Source organism: Pieris brassicae, chromosome 4, assembly GCF_905147105.1.
Source record: "Pieris brassicae chromosome 4, ilPieBrab1.1, whole genome shotgun sequence".
In the NCBI taxonomy this organism is placed as follows: domain Eukaryota; kingdom Metazoa; phylum Arthropoda; class Insecta; order Lepidoptera; family Pieridae; genus Pieris; species Pieris brassicae.
Window position 1 is genome coordinate 1,258,181 of NC_059668.1, and position 24,241 is coordinate 1,282,421.

At 38.3% G+C, this 24,241-nt stretch overlaps 2 protein-coding genes across 6 annotated transcripts; one reads left to right on the forward strand and one right to left on the reverse strand.

Annotated features, from left to right (window-relative positions):
- Positions 1-258: 258 nt before the first annotated feature.
- On the forward strand, positions 259-4,609 carry LOC123708972 (serine/arginine repetitive matrix protein 1). Of its 4 annotated transcripts, none has more exons than XM_045660029.1 (9): positions 259-398; positions 1,177-1,266; positions 1,335-1,457; positions 1,777-2,140; positions 2,210-2,345; positions 2,422-2,474; positions 2,635-2,947; positions 3,047-3,105; positions 3,428-4,609. In XM_045660029.1, exons 1-9 carry the CDS (start codon positions 367-369, stop codon positions 3,491-3,493), a joined length of 1,236 nt encoding a protein of 411 aa, XP_045515985.1. In that variant the 5' UTR covers positions 259-366; the 3' UTR covers positions 3,494-4,609. The 4 variants fall into 4 exon arrangements, with proteins under 4 accessions (XP_045515985.1, XP_045515987.1, XP_045515986.1 ...); XM_045660031.1 differs by having other exon boundaries at positions 2,653-2,947; XM_045660030.1 differs by having other exon boundaries at positions 2,425-2,474.
- A 429-nt stretch (positions 4,610-5,038) lies between these two features.
- Positions 5,039-24,234, reverse strand: LOC123708203 (unconventional myosin-Ia-like). 2 transcript variants are annotated; one of them, XM_045658780.1, is made up of 15 exons: positions 23,811-24,234; positions 22,360-22,520; positions 20,109-20,224; positions 18,384-18,454; positions 17,494-17,675; positions 16,781-16,844; positions 16,666-16,679; positions 16,075-16,579; positions 15,457-15,988; positions 14,596-15,304; positions 14,416-14,463; positions 13,374-14,087; positions 12,483-12,613; positions 8,843-8,962; positions 5,039-5,185 (listed from the first exon to the last, which is right to left on the reverse strand). In XM_045658780.1, the coding sequence occupies exons 2-14, from the start codon at positions 22,465-22,467 to the stop codon at positions 8,848-8,850; spliced, it is 3,309 nt and encodes a 1,102-aa protein (XP_045514736.1). In that variant the 5' UTR covers positions 22,468-22,520; positions 23,811-24,234; the 3' UTR covers positions 5,039-5,185; positions 8,843-8,847. The 2 variants fall into 2 exon arrangements, with proteins under 2 accessions (XP_045514736.1, XP_045514735.1); XM_045658779.1 differs by lacking the exon at positions 5,039-5,185 and having other exon boundaries at positions 7,669-8,962.
- Positions 24,235-24,241: the final 7 nt, after the last annotated feature.

The following is a 24,241-nucleotide window of genomic DNA, read 5'->3' on the forward strand; positions in this document are numbered from 1 at the left end:
CGTGAGCCACACGGTAATTGATATGGGTAAGATTCAGAGTGGAGACTTAAGCAGTGGGTCGTGATTGAATCTGGGGGTTAGACGCTTCATTCTTCTTGTACTTCTACTATATATAATATAGAATTTTAAACTGAGATTACATCGTACCTAGCAGATAAACAGCGTTATTGTTTATCTTTACTTTTAAATATATTCTTTTTTAATAAAACCTCACTAGTCGAGCATGAAATGATGTGTTTTACTACGAAGTACCTAAGCTTTATTTGTCTGTCATCTTGAATATTTGAAAATTAAATTGAAATAACTCCTTTTATCGGAATCAAAAAATTTTGTGCCAAGTGTTGTCCAAATTAAAAATATTGCAAAATGGTAGTTAAACCAATACAAATTAAGAAATCGTAAGTCGTTACCCAAATAAAAATACAGATTCCTATATAATTTATTTTTATTATTTTAGAAATATTTAAACTGCAAAAAGCCTCACTTCATATACACTTTTGCCATCATATTATACGAGCTGATTGCCACCTGACTATGAATCCCGTTAAAAAATTGGGCTACCCTACAAATCCCATTTCATTTAAACGTGATATAGCTGGCAATCAGTGAACCCGTCTATTTGAGGGGTTCCAAGATGACAGACGACGCATGCGTAGTATAAGTAGAAAACGAAGCGTGAGGCCTGAATAATCGTAATCTAGAAGCTCCTGCTAGCAGCATCTAGAGTAGAGTAAGTGTAGTGGTGATGTTGTGATCTTCTAATGAAGAGATAATAAGTATTGTTTCTTTGTACTCTGCCCCTATCTTCCCGGAATATTTCACTTAAAACTGTGAATCAATACATTTTGACGTGCGTTTGTTTTGATTCGCTTTCTACGCAGTTGGTGTACTATATACTTACCTACATGCAACAGTCCTTACAAGTGTGGATCTCAAGAGTGATCGTAATTTTCGTAACAGTATCGTTGTTAACCAATAAAATTATTGTCTCGTTTGACTAAACGTACGTTGCCATCGGCAACTAAGTTCGGAATAATACAAAAACTCAAAACATCGCATTAAAAATAATATACCCCGTTTCTTAGACATTAATTTACATCTAAGTTTATTGAGTGACAAACATCTTATATTAACATAAAACACGTTTTAGTAAAGCTTAGCTTTCTATGTCAACAGTCGTGAGCAGCGGGCGGGACCCGCAAGTGCCGGTAAAGAAGTGATTGTCGTGCCTTCCGCCCTCGGCGATGCGCAGCTCACTCCAGATCAGTGAGTAGTCTATCTCTTACAAAAAAACCTGTAGATACTACCGATAAAACAGTGATTCTCTTGCTTAGATCTGCAACTGATGCTGAAGCCGTAGATGTGATTGACTTGGGCGCTCCGCGGCGTCGTCGCACTATCGCGAGTCGACACCCGCGTCCTCCGACCACCGTGCCCTATACTCCCAACCCAAGGCTGTAAGTCTAATCTTTTTTCTTTAATCGAATTTATGTTGCCTTTCGTCAGAAAAGATTGGAAGTACCAGCTTGACCAGCAGAAAACGCAAATACCTTAATATTAATACAATTTCTTATACTTAAAGGTATTAAAACAATAATAATAACAGTTTAGTAACCTAAAATATTACTACAACGATTAAAATGCAGTACTTTTACGACAAATGATTATAATTTTTTCGTGTTATTTGTTATTATGTTGCAGTTTTTGTGTTGAACTGTGTATCAATTATGTATTTAAGTTGTGGAGTAAAAAAAACTTGAAATGTATTGCACACAGGTACCCAAGTCCACGCAACAATTCAGAACGCCAGGCGAGGCGAGCAAGGCGTAAGCGTGTATTCCGGCGGCCAGTGCCCAACTCACGGCTGTACCGGCCGGGTCCACCCCGCCCTGTGCCACCTCCGGCTACTCCCCGCGCCGCTTGGCCACGACCGGCCTCACCGCCGCGGCCTCCTCACGCGCTCGACACGGCGTCACGGGCCGCGTTGCGCGTGCTCAGCGCGCGCCTCGCGTCACCCGCCCGCCCCGATAGTCATCTAGTGGTAACGCTGCCCGCTCGCGGTATGGATGCTGTGACGCGTCATTCGGCTAGCCCGGAGTGCTCGGAGGGAAGTACAGCACCGAGCGAGTTTTTGGCGGAGGTACGTAAGAGCATTTTTTTACGTAGATCGCGCGGTTTAGACTAACACCTGTGTTGTCACACTTTACAGTTCCTGTCGGCGATAATGCGGAGGCAATACGCTGAGGCGCTCAAATATTGCCGTCTTATACTACAGTACGAGCCTCATAATGCGACCGCCCGAGGTTTCTTCCCGCTGCTACAACACAAGGTGGATGCACACCGAGGTGGGACTAAGTGGTGGTGGTGCGCTTTACTACCCGACCACCGGTTTGCATACGGTTTTAATCTGTTTTTTTGTAGCAGGAGACACGAGTTCCAGTGAAGAAGCCATCTCTCCACAGCATTTCAAAAATGTACGTTATTATCCAATATAAATCCAATAGGTAATTGATGTTATATTTTTTATTTTGATCTTCGTAATTTTTTAAATTAAAGTTTTTTTTTATGTTAACTTCAATTTAACTTTGTTTGAAATGCGACAATGTTAAGAATTTTTAATTCAGGTTTTCCCAGGACTACATTTGTTCGCAGGCTGGGGACTCGGGGGGTAGCGGGCAGGGCGGGGAGAGTGGGGAAAGTGGGCCAGCCGGAGAGAGTGCAGAAAGCGAGGAAGGCGAAGAGTGGGAGAGATCTGGCGCTTCGTGGTCATCTCTGGAACTGGACTCGTCACGTCGCACTGACCGCTCCAGTGAAAGTGTACCGAACTCCACAGAAAGCAGCTCTGCTTCACGTGACGATAACGGCAATGACTACACCTCTACGCCCGTGCTAGATAATGCGCGTACGCACACATCACCGACGCCGCCCCCACCTCTATACGGCCAAGGTAATCAATCCTACGTTGACGGTGGTTTTTACAACGTGACTTAATAGGCACTTTTCTTATTCAAAAACGATTGGTAACAATTTAATTTTTTTCTTATAGGTGACATCGAAAACGAAAACGCAATTGGCGAGCCAGAAGGGGCAGCGTGCACCCTTAAGGTGACTGGATACATCAATTAAAGAATACTGTTAGGTCATTTCGTCATTAGGCAAGTAGGTGATCAGCCTCCTTATGCAAGCCGATTTCCCTACGATGTTTTCCATCACCAGTCGGGGCTCTAACCGACGAACACAGAGACCTCAGTCGCAAGCCAACACTGCTCTTATAATTAAGTTTATTTTAACAAATTTCCGTTATTGGTCGTCAACTTTATAGTATATCTCTACAAGAGTTCGTTGATACGAAATCCGTATCTCGAAGATAGTACCAAATTACGTTAACATCCATCAGAGACTAAAAACTGTATGGTGTCTTATGCAGGCTGTTTCGAGCGGCGCCAGCTCCCTGAGGCGGCTGCGCGCCCACTTCACCTGCTCCATCAAGTGAGACTACCCCACATTGTCCCACCACCCCTCATCTCACATGCCCCACTGACTGCCTCAACCTACAATTTTCCTCACAGTTTGTTTTTCGTTTTTAAAACTCTAAAGCTTCTAGACTACACTAACAATACGCACAGGGTTCAAAATACTTAATATGATTTTATTTTCTATGAAACTGCAACAAGGTGACGTTATTAAGAAAATTTTATGGTATCCAACTGATTGTTCCTATCATGCGACGGACCCCCCGAGTAAAGGCACAAATACCAAATCTTAAATATCGATTTATATCCAAGATACACAATTCAAATGCTAAGCGAACCTAAAAACGACGTAAATACTTATCACTCTATATAATTTTGTTGGAACTTCGACTTATCGATCAATTTAGTACCTCGGAGTGTGTGTTTTGGATTATTTCGTAAGTCCTCTGCTAAAATGTGAAACTGTCCTCTTACCTATCAAACCTTGATAGAAAACTATTGTTGTATAAGTAGATGTACTACTAACATTGGATATATTTTATAGAGAAATTTATGATGATATCGTATGGACCTAACTAGTGGCCTAAGGCTGCAAATCATGTTATTGTAGACATATCTGTGTGCGTGGAGCAAACGCTCACTTTCGGGGCAAGCGGCGGTCTTACGTTAAATTAAAACAAGGACTAAATCATTCCAAATACAAATTGAGTATCTGCTCTTTCGTCTCTATGGACTCGTTTATTTGTTTATGAATAGTATATATTCTTTATTTAAATACTAAAAAAGATACATTGTACGTTCGCTGTCATTGTCATTTTCAAATTTGTCATAGAGAATAGCAGAGCGCCGCGCCGCTTGTTCCGGGTGAGCCGAGTGAAATAAGACTGAACGAATCGACGACTGTAGTCCTTACTTTCTGTCCCTATGATACTCCATTCTTACTAAACAAGGTTAATCTGCCTCATTACGACAGAACCACGTTTATGAATATAAGTACATATACGTATCGACTGTTTCTATCTAGTAGTAATCAAATCGTCTGTTAAGCCGATTGCTAATTGATTTGTTATGTGGAATTGATCTAAGTGTACATTTTAATTGTTTATAACAAATTATTACCTTAATAAAATTATATGTGTGTAGTGTTCGTATTATTTCTTAACGAAATCCCTAATCCTTATCCCAAGGGTAGATTGGTAGAACGTAATGTAACAGGATAAATTAGGCGGTGTATTACTTATCAGGTAAGCTTCCTGAGAGATTGCCTTATATTATATAAAAAATATTACATCATCCCATTAAGAGGAACGCGTTTAGGCCAAAACTCGCACTTTAAAATCAATTTCCAATTAGTTTTTATAATAAAGGAATCGATTTGTTTAAGTTTGCGTATAAGTGTACTGATCAAATCTTTTAATTTTATTTTTCTTATGTACCAATGTATGAGTGTGCCGAGCGATGGCAAGCATTGTAAATAAATAGACGTGGTCCATGGCCTATCTAAAAATCTCCATTTTACAATAAGATCGTACCAGGGAAAACAAAAATGAAAGCCAGTATAAAAACATTGTTAAATTTTATTAAAAAACAATAAAACATTTTATTGATAATTTAACATGTCCTCAAGGCCGCTTCACACGCATCCCAAACAACGCTGGACCATTTTGAAAACATTTCCATCTCAATAGAAACCATTTACTAGGTACGGGATTCTAGGTAAGGAAAAATTTAACCCCGAGGGAATATTACAAATATAATAGTGCTTTAGTTAATAAATCTTAAATATATCTCGAATCTAAGCTGTGTAAAGAGACCCCAAAAATTTGGTAGGGTCAAATACATAAGGGAATATCTTGGCTTAGTTTCTTACAACCCTGCCAGCGATGAGAGAGATGGCACGTTTGTGAACGTTTTCGAATGTTTTCTGACATCTGGTAGTGAAAAAACTAAGCAAGGAATATATTTACAGTGTCATGTGTCATTCCCGGTGGCAGCTGTCTATTATCAAGATATCACGAGACAATTCTGTCATATAACTGTATATTATCGGCCACCGAGTCAGATAAAATCCCAATTAAAACATCTGAAGGAAAAATCTAGTCTCTCTGAGTTCATAACATTTGGCAGCTCAACAATTCATTAAACTCGCAACACTATATTATTTAAAGCCTATTAATTCCAAGATGCCCTGCCCCTATCATAAGAGTTACTTTGGCAATAAATACTATTAAATCGATTATTACAACACTATTTCCGTGACTTAAATATTTCAAACAAGAATTTAGAAATTACACAGGTAGAGGGCGCGAAAGAGACCTAAAATATATTTAGACAAACCATAATAGTTTCAAAAGGTAGACTAATTATTTGGTATGTTGTAAAGAGTTGTGATCACCGATGGCGAGGTGAGGGTTTTATGCACAGTTATTTGTACAGCTTTTAAGTTATATAAGTATAACATAGTGTAAAAAGCGTCTTGTCAAACTCCTATTTTATCTCTGTCACTATCTGTGACCACTATCCATGAACTTAATCATTATAGACTATATAAAATCTCCGAACCAACAGGTTGCTATCTTGACCCACGTTATTCTCGCTAATTTGCACGGCCGTTTGTTTTCTCAATTTGGCAAGCATGGTATAAAATTTCACTCAAAGTCAGTGTAGCCTCACAAGAAAATTACAGTTTTACATATATAGAATTTTCACCAGAGCCGATCATTTAGCTAATCCTCTAACTCGTCCGCACCCTCGCCAGTTGCCACATAATCCCTAGCGCAGTTCAATTATGTCCATAGGACATACGTTTATATATATAAAAATCATTCAAATCATCTAAAAATGGGAAAAATTACGTTGACACGATATATTTAAATATTCATATATATTATATTATTTTAAAACTTTGTGTAGATTTGGCACGCAGAATAAAAAAGGAATGTCAGAATTCGTTTTAAAGAAACAAATAGAAGGATATAGTCTGGTCCCACACAATATCCAAACATTCGTTTTTTATAAATATTACAAATCGGGATGGAGTTTTAATGGAGAAGTTTCATTGTCAATATTATATTCCTAGCATTCAAATATAGATGACAAAATCATCAATATAGACTATGACAATTTAAGTATTGTTCTATTGTTTATGACGTCGAATAGAACCACATTCAAATGTCAAAACCAAAAATTATGTTTTCACAGACTAGTATTGGCAAGTGAATGAAAATTAGTGATCCCTTCCTTCGTCACCTCTGTTATTTGCTCAAAAACAAAAAGTGTTAGTGTATTAAATAAACAAGTGAATTAGAATAATATGACATTAGATTCATTTAAAAATAAGTGTCCAAAAATAAAACTTGGCCTAAAGGCCTCGTTACCAGGCCATACAATCTTAAAAAAAAATATTCCGCATCTTTCTGGCAAGCGAACTCCTATTTCGTTTCTAGATTTTTTTTATTGTTTTTTTTTATAATTTATTAAAACTTCTCCATTATTGGCACGTTTTAATCCTTCTGTATAATCGACACTAGTGCATTTAACTGGGACAGCCGACACACTCACTACACAGCTACCAACAGTCAGCGCAATGTGGCGACATGCATTTATACGATTCTGATATGCGACCATAAGATCTCAGTCGAGCCACGACCACACCGCACTGATATATATACACAATATTAAAATTTAATTACATAACTCTCTCATAACTAACGTTTACACAGGCGCAGGCACTGTTACGAACTTATGGCGCATTAGGCCGTTCTGGGAAAATATAATCGCAACGCATCTTAAATCGAATAGAACACTTCAATGGCAAAACGGACCACACACGGACGTAGACAAAGAGGCGATGTATGGTCGAGTCTTTTCATACGACCAAAATAAAATTTAATTTAAATTTTTTTTGGCACATACGTCTAGCGGTGTCTTTCGCAAAAGTCGCAATATAGTGCGTGTCGATTTAGTTTAGTTTTACAAGATCTAACAGTATGCATAAACTATTAACTGCGTAGTTTTGATACTTGTCTATATATATAACATTCTCGTAGCAGTGTTTATGTCGCAGTAAAGTTGTTAAATCAAAGAGTAAAATTGAATCTCTAGATAGTGAATTAAATGTCGATATTCAATAAAGTCGCTAGCATTTTGATTTAAATAAAGAAACGTCGAAAACGTTTAACTAACTGTCTGATCGAAAGCCAGCGTGTTGATTAACAATGTAAAACAAGACTCCGCCATGATTATTTTATTGTGTGGTCGTGAAGAAATGAGAGCTTGGAAATTCCGTGTTTTGTTTTATTGTAAATGGTTAGATTAGGTTAGTTTTGTTGCCTAGGAACTAAAACTCCTTAAACGTTTCGTTCGCTCACTTGTCTGACGGAACTTTAGCGACTTGATTGAATATCAATCTTTAATTAACTGTCTAGTGATTCAATTAACTGTCTTATTTAACTATTTTACTGCGACTTTTATATCGAAACTCCTCCCAAATTCCGCTTAAGCTATTCTTATGAAGTGTTTTGTGGTCAAAATAGGCATAAAATACCCCCCCCCCCCCCCATTTTTAAATTTAATAGCGATTGACTGGACTATTCGAAGTTTTCTGTGGCAAAACAAACGTTTGCGAGGTAGTTAATATATTAGTTTCTCAATCAATTTCCAGCCCAATAGACACATCTTATTAACAAGTTAAGGTTAATTGATGTGTGTATGTAAAGCGACTAAAATTATTGTTGAAAAGGTGCTATTCGTCGTATTTTTCAAAATTTACTTTTGATCACTGCTACACCAACGTGTCGGGACCTATACATTAAATATACATGTACGACTTATGACATCTATTAAATGCAAGATTCAACACAAACTTGACTTCTCTATATGCCAGTACTAACTTTTTACCATCGTGACGAAAATGGCATTTTAATTTAGGGAGCGTTCTTACACAACGAATTTAGGCGGGGGGAGGTGGTCCTCTTTTTATTGTTAATATTATTTTCCACTTTCCAGGACCTTACACCACAGAATGGTATGTTTTAGGTATTACTATTGGATACAGAAAACCTTACGGCACGTTTCGCTCGGAGCGGAACGGAATGCACCCTTATCCTAAATCACATTTGTACTCTATTATTACGACTAAAGGACTTGTATCCATGTTACTAATTAAAAAAAGAAAAACTATAATCATAAAGCAAATAGTTATGTCAATTTGACTGGTCGTAGTTTTTATCTGACCACAGGCACTTCAAACTAAAAAAAAAATAAGATTTTGTTTAAATTATATTACATAAAGAAAAGAGACGACCATAAACTTAATTTTGTCCAACGAAACCGTGTGTGGAATTTACAGTTGTATTGTCGTGTCTTACCGCGGTCACAGCAGGACATCAAGACGGCTTCCGCGCCGGACTAAGCGAGCCCCAGATGGGGCACTGCCCGTCGCATGAAATGCTATTGTCACTAACTGCTGACCGAAGTTTGCTTCAAATCTGAAAAGGACGTTATTGTCAATTATTTTTTGTATTGTACATATTATTATTTGCGCATTCATGCACTTCAATATTCTCCAATATTTTTGTTTCTTTATTTTACAAAACAATATAATATAATTACAATAGAAAACCGCTGTGGTTTGTATTAATGTAACCATAGTAGTCTTGTTTAGGAGCGCGACAATTGCATATTAAAATCGTTTTTTTAATTAACTGTTTATGTTGTTTAACGTTAGGCTATCTAATATATAACTGAGTGGTCATTTACTAGCCGCGATAGCCAATACCTCAACCTTCTCTAACCATATATCTTGTTTGCTCTCGATGTACAGAGCCGGATTTGCGTTACCGCACGAGTCTGGACGTCATACTCCACTCGTTTCTTTGTCATCTCGAAAAAAGAGCTCGACTAGAAGACATTTATTTGCTTTTTTCTGTTATGGGCAGTATTTAACAATTGCTCTTTCTTAGTTTTTATTTGAGTTTTCAGGATGCCCGTTTGGAATTATTTTTCATTCTTGTATGTTAAATATTGTGAATATAAAATAGGAACAAATTCATAATAAAATCCACAATAATAGGACAATAAATATGTTTAAACAAAATAGACAAACTTTTTTGAATCCGTCAGTTTTCTCATGAAATAATAATTATAAATGAATGAATGTAATTTTGTTGGATAATTCATTAACAGCCTATTATGTATGTAGGGCTAAAAACTATTAAACGATTTTGTATAAAATTAATAGAAAGCTTTTGCGATCCATAAATATTTTCTAAGAAAACTATTAAGCTGCGAGAGTAAAAGGAATGGGAGCTTAATGACGCTGATGATGAGTCGAAACACAACCAAAGGATTATATTCTCACACGTCTGCTCCACAGCATAATTAATACTGCGCCAGGGCCATTTACAACCACAAATGACACACATTACACACTTAAAATGTGTGTTATACCTGTTTTTTTTTCTGTCCATATTATTTTATTTATTATTATGATTTTGTGTGTTTCTGTGTATGTTTTTCGTTAGTAATAAATGTTACGTCTATGTCTACTCCGGGATAATGTTTATCCTGGGTAATCAGGTGCTTTAAATAATAGAGGATTTTATTTTTAGATAAGCGAAAAAAAATTGTGTGTGTACTAGTGTACACACGTAAGAAGTGAGACTTTTTTATGACCTTATTTTTCGAAAAATGATCTACTATATGCTACTTTACAGAAATTGGTTAAATAAAGTTAAATTAGATAAAATTTAACAAAAGGCTTTTATTATCATAGACATGAATACAAATCTTACAATTATTTAATTTTACCTTATTACTACTAAGATTATTACAGAATTTCATTAAATGTAGTAGAATTATTACTATCATTGTTATCGTTATTATATATTTTTGTTATTAATGGCTTCGAATGAAGTGGTAGGGATAAGAAAAAGATGGCGAGTAACGGAGAAATGTGACGCGTAACGGAATAATGTGACGCGCGACCGAAAAATGTGCAAGTAAATTTTTTTTAACGCCGATTAAGAAGTTTCACGTCAATAATGAAATGTTAATTGCTATGTAACGAATGAATGCCATGTAACAAGTCAAAGAATATAATGGTATTTAAGTCTTACAGTGTGCTTATATAGTTAGTGTATGCACATGTGAATACTCCAACTATAACTATAATAATATTAGTAAATTAAGATATCGGTACATGGGGGATGTTTAAATAAGATTTCTCCGTTAATAACCTGGCATTCAATGACTATAGAAAGGCGTTTGACACTCTAGAGCACGATTTTATTCGGTCTGCACTAAAAAAGTAGAGTCCACAAAACTTTACACAGATAAAAAAAAGTAAATTCAGGCATCACAGCAGAAACTAGACTAGAAAATTCTGGAACTATATTTAAAATATCTCGAGGTGTAAGGCAAGGAGATACCATATCACCAAAACTTTTTAAAACAGTTCTTGAAATAATTGTACGGTTCCTGGGTCAACGGGATGCTTCAAATAATAGAGATTTATTGATTTACTCCATATTAACCACTCGCGTGTTACAATAGAATATGAGCGAAATAATGACGTGCTAATTGCTATGTACCGAATGAATACAATTTAACAGTCAAAGAGAGTGCCTACGTCTAGCTATGCTCTCGGGGTGTAACTCCCATGATTTAGTTAATTGCTATGAAACGAATAACTGTATGTAGAAGAGAGTGCCTACGTCTGGCTATACTCTCGGGGTGTAACTCCCATGATTTAGTTAATTGCTATGAAACGAATAACTGTATGTAGAAGAGAGTGCCTACGTCTGGCTATACTCTCGGGGTGTAACTCCCATGATTTAGTTAATTGCTATGAAACGAATAACTGTATGTAGAAGAGAGTGCCTACGTCTGGCTATACTCTCGGGGTGTAACTCCCATGATTTAGTTAATTGCTATGAAACGAATAACTGTATGTAGAAGAGAGTGCCTACGTCTGGCTATGCTCTCGGGGTGTAACTCCCATGATTTAGTTAATCGCTATGAAACGAATAACTGTATGTAGAAAAGAGTGCCTACGTCTGGCTATGCTCTCGGGGTGTAACTCCCATGATTTAGTTAATTGCTATGAAACGAATAACTGTATGTAGAAGAGAGTGCATGCGTCTGGCTATGCTCTCGGGGTGTAACTCCCATGATTTAGTTAATTGCTATGAAACGAATAACTGTATGTAGAAGAGAGTGCCTACGTCTGGCTATGCTCTCGGGGTGTAACTCCCATGATTTAGTTATTTGCTATGAAACGAATAACTGTATGTAGAAGAGAGTGCATGCGTCGGGCTATACTCTCGTAACGTAACTCGTCTCGTAACGTGACGTAACTCCGACGATTTGGGAAATCGTCACGCTTATAAGTGATCGATGTGTACAGCCATGGCACGTACAAACATAGGAATTTGTCAAGCTTGTAAATGAGCAAGAATGTACGAACCTTGGCACGTACATAGGGATCATCACGCTTATAAACTAAGAAAGCCTGAGTGAGCAAAATGTACAGCTTTGGCTCGTACAATAATAATCAAGGTTAACTCATTTGCACGCGGAGGAGAGTGCTAAAGCAAGAAGACTATTTATGAATATCTCAATGACTAAAATGATAACAAATCCAATAAAAGTGCCGTTAAACGTGAACGAAGACTAAGTTTAACATGTAAACGAGTATGTCTACTTAGGACATTTGATAGCTAATAAAGAATGCATGTAGAGTTACAAATACATACTTGGAACAGATACTGGTCACTATCAGAAGTAATGAAAAGCAGAAACTTAAAAATGCTTTACAAGAGTAGACGTTTGATGCCTCTATATTATGCAAAGTATAACTGTTGACTCGAAAAAAAGATTATTAATTTAATTATTGTTTTGGTATTTGTAGTTGGTATACACGAAGTATAAAAAGAAGGTAGACGCAGGTGTTGCTTGTTTAATTTATAATAACGGTCTATGCAGCACAATTGTTAATGTATGACTTACTCGGAAGCAATATTAACGTGCGGCGGCGCGCCCACGGCGTTTTGCACGACGAGGAACAGCTTCGTGGCCAGTTCCAGCACGTGGCATGTCCGTAGCACTACGTCTCCACGTCTCCGCCAGCCGCCTTCACTCTACATATTTTGGTAATTATATTTGCTACTCTATGAATTAAACAAGATTTTTTTAGATTTTTTTTTTTAATAAAAGCAGTATATCAATCTACACAATGCACTATATTGTTTGTAGCTTAACACTCACTTATTTTAGTTTATTAACTTAAGACTTGTTAAGGTACCCTATACCCGATACACTTCATCTAAATAAATATTAAAAACATAAATGTAATTACCGTACAGATATATATAGATGAGCTTTCGTAAGGCATTGCGCTATACCTATTTAAGGTATTTAATAAATAAATTAAGGACTTGTGGATTGTCCAGAAATTTTAGAATCCATACAAGTTTCTCGGGTCGGAAGTCGTTTATATAATGGAAGATGTTTTCACATCCCATATTGTCGAACAAACGTTCGACAGTGCCAGAAACTCTCCAATTAATAGATTATGTCGCTACCATAATGAAATTGCACAGAGTTTTGACATTTTTCATGATTCTCTGGCCTCAGCTCAGTATAATTAGGACACAGCACCGATAACTTATTTTCTTGGTTCAAATAGTTTAATTCTTTTATAGTTTGTATTTTAAATTTTATGGTTATTTGTATTAACACTGTTTATTGTATCTACTTCGCTGATCGTGTCCACATGTTATAGGGACGGCACCGGTTTTTATATTGTATGTATGTCAATTTATATCATGTATTTGTCCTAATTATGTGGTCCAAATAAATTAAAAAAAAAATTGATGAAATTTTTTATAGACTACTAACCCCAAATAAGCACCCGGGGGCATCCAACGCGTCCCTCGAGGAGCACTGCGAGAGATCCTCATCAGAGTCATCGGGGGCGGCCGGGGCGCGCACATGCACCGCCAGCACGTCATCCGCGTACGGCGAAAGAGACAGGCGATACACCTGTTGCGCCGGAACCCGTCTCTTCACGCGCAACGATCGCGGTTCCAAGAGCAGCAGCGCCGCCGTCGACACCACCGCCAGGACACGTCCGGCGCCGCCCCCCCTCGCCACCCTCACCGCCGCATCCGCGAACACCACGTAGCGGTCTGCCGCGCCGGCACCCGCCCCGCGTCGCCACGCCCCGGAAGCTCGGAGACGCACGTAATCCCCGACAAAAGGATGCGCCACGCTCACCGCGTACGACGCTTTGCGATCCTTGAACAGCACGCTCGCCGTCACCTTCTCCCGCATGCGGTTCCTTGCGGTCTGGTCGAACGCCTGACGGTACAGTTGACAGCGCCAGCGGTGATGCAGGCGCCGGAGGAGGGAGTCGGTCCGGGCGAGTAGACGGGGTGCAGGGGGCGGAGGCCACGCGGTGCAGACTGGCGAGCAGTGCCGCGCCGGCAATCGTGCCCACAGCCCGCGCAGGTAACGCCGACGGGCGCTAGAACACCACGCGCGCCACACCACCAGCCCCGCCGCCGCCCTTGCTGCCGCCGGACTCGGTGCTGCTGGTGCGCCCGGTCGCCACTGTGTATATCATTCTGATATATACGACTCTTACTTGACTGAACACGTCATCATAAAAATTATTTACACTAGTAAAATATGCCATAAATATTTTCAGGGGGTATCAATGAATGTTACTGATGTTCTGAGTGTTATTTAAATTAAAACTCACTATAAAAGGTACCAATTACCTAAATAAGTAGGAAAATGAGCGATAATAAATCACTAATTACAGCTTTTCGACAAATTAAGAGAATCGGATGTATTTGTTTATGTTAAGGAAATATATACATTACAGTAGAAGAAAAAGAAAAAATGGTCTCATTACAATTTAATATTAAATACTTACATAGGAAGGCTGTAGCGCTATTGTATCTTCTACTGACTCTTGTCGAGCCTGAAATCGAGTTTGAACGTTTGTTACATTTTGCGGTCTCTTTTAATGATGCACATTTGTATTTTGTGTAATATTTTCTGTGTGAGTATCTGTATGTCTGTGTGTAGCGTGTATACATTAAATGTATCAAACCTTATGTGCGCGCCAGGCCGAGGCGATTGTGCGCTGAGCGGTATGGCGGCGTCGCGCTCGATAATCCCGCCACGCCCTCTGAGCCGCCGACACCAGACGTTCCACGCGCGCCGCTCGCAACGCCTCCAACTCCCACACTGTGCGCGGACTACGCACGAACACACGAGTGCGTCCGAACGCAAATTCGCCACTCGGAATGGGAAGCGTACGTAGAAGAGACCGCGCCGCGCGCACCGCTTCCTCTCCCGCCGTCGCCGCCGCGTTCGCGAGCGTCGAACGACGCCACCGCAGTATCCCATACCGCGCCACCACGCCGCGTGCGCACAGCGACTCGCACCAGCCCGCCCGTCGAAGGGCAGCCATCTCCACGATGCCCTGAGTTCGGATCTGGTGACGCAGCAGCGGCGCGTCGAAGCGGTGCGGCCGGAGAGCGGTGTCGGCGCGTAGACATCTCACTAGACGCGGCGCCGGCGGCAATCTCCTCAGCAGAGCGGCGATGAGAGCACGCTGGCGGCACGCGAGCGCCCCGGCTCGACGCGGCGACCCGGCGGCTGCGTGGGTTGGCGGCGGCGGCGCGGCGAAAAGGGCGGCCAACAAGGGTTCGCGAGCTGCGGCCAGGACGGTGGCACAACGGCGACATACCGAGTCACGGTTTTTGCTAATGATGCCGCGTGCGCTGTACACCACCACGCCACCGAAATGCGTGATCCTGTTTTGATCGTTTTATGTATATCCAAGTTGACTATAGCATTTATAAACGTGCAATAACCTACAGATCAAACATTACTAAAAAACTTACTCGATAAACATATTTAAAAGCTACAATAATGCCATGCAATATGAATTAAGAATAATATTTACTGGAATCTATCGGGCGGTAAAGGCAAGACGCGTGGATGCCGACGGCGCTGGAGACGCTGTATGAAATGGGAATCGGGAGCAGCGCGAAGGGTGGCATCGCGCAATGCGGCAAGCACGCAATCCGGTCCCGCGTCTAACGCGTCCGCGGCCGCCTCGTGATCGGTAAGAGGCACCGGCGTCCATGCGAGTCCCTCGCGCGCATACTCCTCTTGCTGCCGGCGCAAGGCTAGGGTACAGACGGCCGCATGCACGCGTTCCGCCGCGTAGTTGATGAGCAGCCGCTCCAACGAGTTGTGCGCCAACGACTCCAGCCCGTACACGTCGAGAATTCCCAGTGAACGACGACCGCCGGCCGCTCCACGTAACGCCGCGTTGACGCCGCGCACCAACCAGTTGAAAAGACGCGAATACAGCGCGCAGAGCACACGATCCCTCCGTAGCGCCGCCCACTCTCCCCATTCCCCCCACTCGCTCCACGCCTCGGATTCGCCCCCCACTGAACTCTCTTCTTCCTCCACTGAACACTCGTCTTCTGTACCATGAAAAGTTTTAGATAATCAATAAGAGTAAACTGTGTTGGATCAACTAGACTGTACAATTAGGTTAATAAACAATTACCGTGTGGCGCTACAGTGGGTGGAGCGGCGGGCGGGGGCACCGATGCTTCCGGCGCCGCACCCAAAGCCAGCGCCAAGGTGTCCGGATCGACTCCAACCAGCGCACACGCATCCCGCAACTCGAGTTCATGATGTGCACGGGCTCCAATCGAGCCATCTATGTGATGAAGCGGTTCGAACCGGACGTTGCCCAGCTTGAGTATGAAGGCGAGAATTCGTAGAACCGCCCCGCATTCCGCCGCGCTCAGTCCGAGGGTTTTCATGGCGGCTTTGGTGAAGGCGAAGTGGTCTCGATCTGCGTGCGGGTCGGCGGGGCCCGGGGGCGGACGGAGGGGCGGGGACGCGTCTTCCGAGCCCGCGGGGGGCGCCCGGCCCCGCAGTACCCGGTACGCCTCCCATGAACGCTGCAGCTTAAGCCGCTTGAGCAATTGAGCATCAGCACCGGCTAGCAACTGATACAGTACGTGGAAATTTCGTTCGCCGTCTGATACGAAGCAGACGCGTTCCTAAAAACCCCATTTCATGATATTACTTCAGACCATCATAAAAAATGACATAGCATAAAATAAATAATAAATTATTAGTTGTATACCTTTTCCAAGAGGTCTGCTTGAAACAAATCAAAAATTTAAAAAAAAAATAATAGTATTGATAATATAAAATCATATTATATTAAACGCTGAAAAACCAGAACGCAAAATACTCACAGTGTGTTAGGTGTCCACCGATCGGCTCTCCCTTGAAGTCCAACTCTATATCCAACAGCTTTCCCTGCATTTAAGAATGATTGTCAACTTATTGTTGTTGACAGTTGACAGTTGACATTGCCTTGCAATACTCAATTAACAAAAAGTGGACTGCAAGGAAATGCTAGATCGTAGATCAAACCAGTTTCCTCACTTCGGTAGGGATGGTTTAAACCATTTTTCATGCTATTTTAGTGTAGGTAAAAGTAAAATAATAACTGTTCAGAGATTTTTGATAATTTAATTCCTGTTTAAAGAACCGATGACCGACGAGCATGTAAAGTGAATGTCATGAAAGTGGATGAAGCGAAAGTGGTATGTCAGGATCGTAGCAAGTGGATCCGTTGTATCTGCCTACCCCTTTGGGGAAAACAATAATTCTAGATTTCCCGCCATTGAATTTGATTGTAGTTTGTTAATTATTTTATTCGGTAAAGGCGAACATCGTGAGGAAACCTAGCTGCATTAGAACCAAGACGTAGACGGCGTGTGTCAGATACAAATCTACATGACCATTAAAAATTATCATGAAATCTGAGGATCTTAAATACACTTGCTTCTCTTTCTTTCAAATAAGGTCTATGATGAGCTGAAAAGAGATAGTCTTATTTTCGTGAATAACAGCCTTAAAATATTGATTTTAGTGAGATACGTGTTTCGATGCCAGTACTTACAAATCTACTGGCGTTATGATTCCTTGCAGTAGCGGCGTTCCCAAAGGCTTCGAGAAGCGTTCCGGCCGCAACTAGCGTGGCAGCCGCTCCTCCACCTGCTGCGCCGGCTGCGCTTCCACCTGCTACTACTGCACATTGGAGGCACACACGCGCGGCCTCTGTTTTGCCAGCACCGCTCTCACCTTAGTTAACAACGTTTGTTATTTAGTGTTATTTACGTTACGATATATATATATATATATATACAAATCATTTAAATTAGTATATAATAATAATAAGCCTTTATTTATCCACATCTTTTTGACATACACATGTTGGGCTAATGCACTCTGCTCTGTTCTTTTTAAAAGATGTTAAGTATTTGATACAATAATAAAAAACCCTTATTAATATTGTCTTTTGTTAAAATAGCTTTTACACATTAAGAAAACACTTTCTGACAATTGAAAACATTTTTTCCGACGTTTCGCGTGCTTTACAGTCACCGTGACCATGCACGCTGTAAAGCACGCGAAACGTCGGAATTTTTTTTTAAATTATGTAAATAATTATAAGTTTTTAATAATAATACATAGATTCAATCCGTTCAAAAAATGTTTTTTAAACGTAATTAACGCGCCCTTTCCGGGAGAAGGCCACCAGCTTTTCTTCTATGGGAACAGCCCATTCTGTGACTGTTTTAGACCATCTGTCATCTGTATAACGAAGATGGTACATCTCCGTTTAAGTTTTAGGGCATGTTGTTCAGCATCAATTATTTTTGTTTAATATTTCTTTGTATCGTATGCTGGCACGAACGTATTTTGACTATTGTTTTGTTTTATATTATAAAATATTTACATAGATAACTAGCGCAAAATATTAAAAATGTGAGCAAAATTAAAACTTACCCGTAATAACTATGCACTGACTCTCGTTTCTATCACGTACCCATCGATAGGCCGTTGCAGTTATCGCATACCTGAAAATATTTATCATTATTTGTTTAAAAGGAATCTATTTATATTGTTAAGAAGTCGGGTCGACTGCAATGTTTCTAGATTTTTCCACTAGTTAGAGAACTTTTCAGCAGGCTGTAATATGATTTCTGACCGTTTCAGGAGAGGGTCAATCACATATTAGAAAATTGTAATTTCCATAATTTTACCCTAGTTTTCAGGAAGCTGAAACCTTTTTTCAGTCGGTTTCAGAACATGTGTAGTAGAGTGGTACAGTTTTCAGGAGACCCGTTTTCAGGCGTTTTCAGGCCTAGGTATAACCCTTTGATGAAGGAATATTCTAGACAAAACTTTCTAGGTGTGAGACAAGGACGAAATGATACGAGAGAGAGAGAGAGAAGATCAGAACTTTCTCGAAACTAGACTGAGCATTCTAGAACGCCGTACGACAAGGACGAGCAACGTGCGAAAGAGACAAAGAGTGCGGACGTTCTAGAATTGTGCAATCGCTACTCAGTAGCAAGCCCGCCTAGAAAGTTCTCGAATATTGTTTAGAATTATTCCCAGGGATATATAAGCGAGCCGAAACACGACTTGTCACTTTAGTTTTGAATGCGATAACAAAAGACAAACACCGAAGCGATAAAGTGATAAAGTACTGTGTGAAGTGTGCATAAGTGAAGTAATAAGTGATTGTTTTTGTGTGCTATAAGTGCATTTCTGCAATTAATTTGTGCCCATAAATTCCTCATTGATTTATCAAGAAATAAACCCTTGAATAAATCCACGGCATTTTCTATCCGATCCCCTAGCTCGTAACAATATGTATAACTTGATTACTGACCACGAGAATGTAAGTGCGTGCTGGTATTTCACCATGCCTCCTGCTGATAGAGGATACTTGGTTTTTAATTTATTTTATTATTATTAAGTACTTAAGATGTTACGTGAAACATGGTGTAATTGGTTACAGTTTACAAAAGTTGTGCAAAACAAAAACTTGGCGATTAAAAAGAGTGGCGGAGAGTTTATTGCCAGTTCTTCTCTTCCGTTCTACGCCCTTGATTTGAGAACTGACAGTAAATGTACAATTAGAAGCATTTCATATACATTTCTGTTTTTGACGTTCATAAGTGTACATTACCTGTATGAATTTGAATTTTATTAGCATAATTGTTTAGTTATTATTCTATCGTGAATGGAAATAGGGTTTTTATTGTTCTGTGCTGTATATTTTGCAATTAACCAAAACTTTTTTTAGAGCTAATGAACCAGATTTAGAAATAGTTAATATACAGTTACTAACAACGTTATGAGTGTGAGAAAAGCTATAAGTATCGATAAAGATATTTCGACATTCCAATTACGTTTCTGCCATAAATATTAAAACCAATTGTTTACCGCTACAACGCTTAATTTTTCTACTGTTATTTTATATTTATCTTGCCCAAACTTGTCCAAAAGTCAAATTTAAAGACACCTGCACCTCGACCCTCGACGCACAGGCGTCAATAACTAGTCCATACTTCATAGCTATCAGCAACAATGTAAACCAATTATTATAACATTATTGTATCGAATGTAGACGCTTCTGTGGATGGAGAAATTGTGACAAATTTATCTTCCACCATCATATAAATATATTTATTACTTCTTTAAATAAATAAAAGTACTTACAGATGGGGTGGCAGCAAGTATGGCGGTCGCGCTAAATAGGTCCGAACCAGATCAGCCGAGTAGAGTGGCAGAGGTCGGCATGGATTCACCGAAATAAGGGCGTTGCCCACGTATGTCTGCAATTATTGAAACACATAATTAACATTTAACTTGAGTTAAATAAGTTTATTCATTAATGATTAATATAAATCATTGCCTCTTACAGTCATGGTCCTTAAGTACCAAGAAATAACAATAATACTCATTTATGACCGCGATTTTCGTCCCCCAACCGAGTCCAACTCCCGCGCTATTCCCCTCTATAACGCGCAGACCTCTCAAGTTTTATTTCGGTAGTATGAAATTTATAATGATTTGTCAATAATGTCCATAAGTCAAGTTTTGCGTACTTTTGCACCTCAATAACTTGATTAAATTTGTGATCCACTTTTTGAATGTTGTTAAAGTTGTTAAATAACTGTTTTATGAGAATACTCCTATAACGCGGTCAGGGTGTACCGCGTTGTAGGGGGATTACAGTTCATGTAAAATCAGGTATGTAAATCATTAGGGAGGCAGCGAGGCCTTTTCACCAACAAGCCATGTCTAGCGAAAATAATATATATAAATTGCAAAAAGTGCATGATAAATTAATGTGCAAATAACGATGTAAACATTACTCAATAAGAATTGAAGAACTGAAAACTCATTTAAAAGTTTATGTATCACAAATACTAGGACCCAAAATACAATAAAAAAATGATAATAAAATTGAACAGATACGTAATGGACGATATCGAATGGTATCGCTGAATTCCAAAACTAATTAGATTATGTTAATAAAATTAAAGGACCAATTAAAATTAATTTTAGTTTATCATTGTGTGTTTTCCGTTTCGTTAATACTATAGACTAATGAACTCCCTCTGCTACTCGTGTTTGCACGCTACAGTAACCAACGTATCAAAACTCGCTTCAACAATTTTAACGCGAGGGCCTAATAAAAAAAGTCTAATTCGTATTTTTTATATTATAAATACGTTACAGTAATATTTTCGAATTTATAGTAATTTCAATATCTATCAGTACAAATCAGTCAGAGCAATTTTTAACTATTAGATGATAAAAGCTCTATAGATTACACATTTACATTGATAACATTAAAAATAAGGAATAATATAAGGCATTGCTTATTGCATTAAAGAGGCAGCGGGAAATCTGGTCGACAAATTTCATTGGCTTGCCCATTTATGACTAACGAAACACACAAAATAATAATAATAATAAAAAACACGATAATTCATTGAAGAAAAAAAAGGAATAAGGTACATTATAAGTGAATAATGTGTGCGTGTTGTAGCAGTAATTGGCGCTGGATCAGCATTATTCTATAGACCAAACGTTATCCACATCGCTGGTAATTCTGTCAGAGAGCACAACAGTTGGTTTGCGCCTCAGACACAAAATAAGTAAAAGAACTTCTAAAGTCGTCTTTTCCCATACAAAAATTCATAATTAATTCAGATGTTTGATAATTACAAATAAAGAATATCACACAGGCAAGAGTGTGATGGTTGTCCACGTGCCTAGCAATTTCATTAAAATTATAAATATTTCATTAAACAAAAAACATATCGGTGTCTATTATTTATGCACGTGGACTAAATCGACTAAACCTAACAAAAATGTAATAACACAGACTACTTCGGTCAACGAAATTGATAATTTGTTTTTTTTTTCAATTTTAGTATCGAGTTAAACATAGCCACAATACCGATACCGTATTATACCCCTTTAACTTTATAAACGCAAAAAACATTCAGAAAAACAGCGGTTCGTTGTGTCTTTCGTGTAGTGGCGGATTTTTGTATAATTTTAAATTCACTAAGATTTTTTATTTAACCAACACGTAAATAGCATATAAAGTTGTTTTATTCATTCAGATAATACCTTTTTTTTTAAATATAGAACAAGGTTAAAAATCTATTGTTTTATTGTCTGTATCATACAGCAGAAACAAATTATAAAATAATGTAAGTGGGCCTCTGTTATTATTTTCTTAGTTCAGAAATCTTTTGTTCTTGTTGCAATTTCTGTCTATATTTTAGTTTAGCGTTATTTTTAGACATAATTAACCATTATAAATGTCTAGTTAGTAGAACAAAGTCAAAGTTATTCTTCTATCAAAAATTGCAATTACAATGAGATAATGTAAATGCTGAATTGTATAAAGTGTCATAAGTTGATGTTTGATGACTATGGTATGTCTTACATAAATGATATCTCGTTTATATCGGACATGTAAGTTGTGCAGAAAGGAGTCTTCGGTGAGGGGCGCAAGCAGTACGGCGTCTGCAAGCCCGACTTCATCCTCCGCCATCGCCCTTCGCCTTGCCTCACCTACCCCCGCCTGGCTTCTGTTCACACATGCCTCTGCAATTATTCATTGATTTATAAACATTACATTGTTAGACAGTCCTCGCCGTAACTACATGTATGCCTTAGCTCACTTGTTGTGACTGTTTTTTGGTAAAAACTGGATTTTTATTTTAGGTTAGTTTTTCTGGTCTAGGTCTAGTATTTGCCATCTTTTTAAGCAACTTACACCACCTCCTGGAGTTGTCAATATAAACATCGTGTCAAAACATGACAGAATACTAAGACTACTAATGAACATTTAAGCTATTCATCATCTATATTGTACCCATAATTATTGTATAGGCTATATTGTAATTCATGTAAAGTTGCACTCTCTTTTGTGAATTTTATTGTAGGACAAAAAAAAATTAATAATTTTTCTTCTCCTATATGCTTTTAGGAAAACTAGTAAATGTGCAACCCTTTTTTTATAATCATTAAGTTTAATTTTCTTAAACACTAGAAATAAGGATATATGTAATGTAATGTAATCCAAACCATTGTATACAAAACATATTCTTATATAATTAATTAGTCTGTTAGTGATGAGTAAGTAAAAAAACACAAAACAGTGTGACACAATAATTTAATACACAAAAGTTTACATTTACTTGATTTATAAATTAACATAAAGACAAATAAAAAATTTAATAAATTATAGTGAATTTTTTTTAATCCAATAATTCTTTTTAATTTTAATGTGAAAGATGAAATATCAACATTATTTTTCTTTTTATCTCTACATGTTCCACTATAAGATACATGATCTATAAACTTATAAAAATTTAGTTTGTAATAGAATTAAAACACAAAATTCGTTGATCACATTATCCTTCAAGAAAAGAGTGTACAAATTCTTAAAAGGCCGGCAACACATTCGCGAGCCCTCTGGCATTGAGTGTCCATGGGCAACGGTATCATTTAACATCAGGTGAGCCTCCTGCCCCTTTGCCTCCTATTTTATTTAAAAAAAAATATTTATTAGAGGAATTGATGAGAACTAAATAGATTTACTAAAAAAAATACTAAAGCATAAATTTATGTATGTATATAGTATTTTGTTTATGTATATGATATAGATTTTAACTTAAGAATATAATCAGTTTACTGAGAAATTAGATCCTTGAAAGGACTTTTATTATATTGTGATTTTCCAGTCAGGTGGATTTTTAGAGAACACCAGATTTTTTCTATATCCTGTACCATTGCTATGTAGTTTCGGTTTAATACTTTGGTTATGTAATACTGTTAAAATCAACTAACAACTTCTCACGTTTTTAAATAAATACGGGTCGATTTACTTACCCCTTCATGATGAGACTTCTTTTCAGAAATCGGTTTTTAAAATCAACACCATTCGAAGAAAACTAAACAATACCTGGTGTTATAATATAATCAATAATGAAATAGTATCATATGAAACCGTAGCTAAATAAGAATTATTTATTAATTGATTTACAAATTACAAATTCTATGTAGGTTATAGGTACTTATTATGACATTTCAGTTTACAGTTTTCACAATTCGCTTGACACTCGTAAGTCGAGAGTCGAGTCAAATTTAGACAACTTTCAGATATTATAGTTCTCTGTGAGTTATTTAAGCGTAAATATATAATTTTATTTCTAAATAATATACCAATACTAAGAAGTTTTTTGCTATTAAATATCATCGAATCGTTTGGAATACACCTTGATACATTTTGCTAATCTCATTCTAGTAAGTGGTAGTTGGGA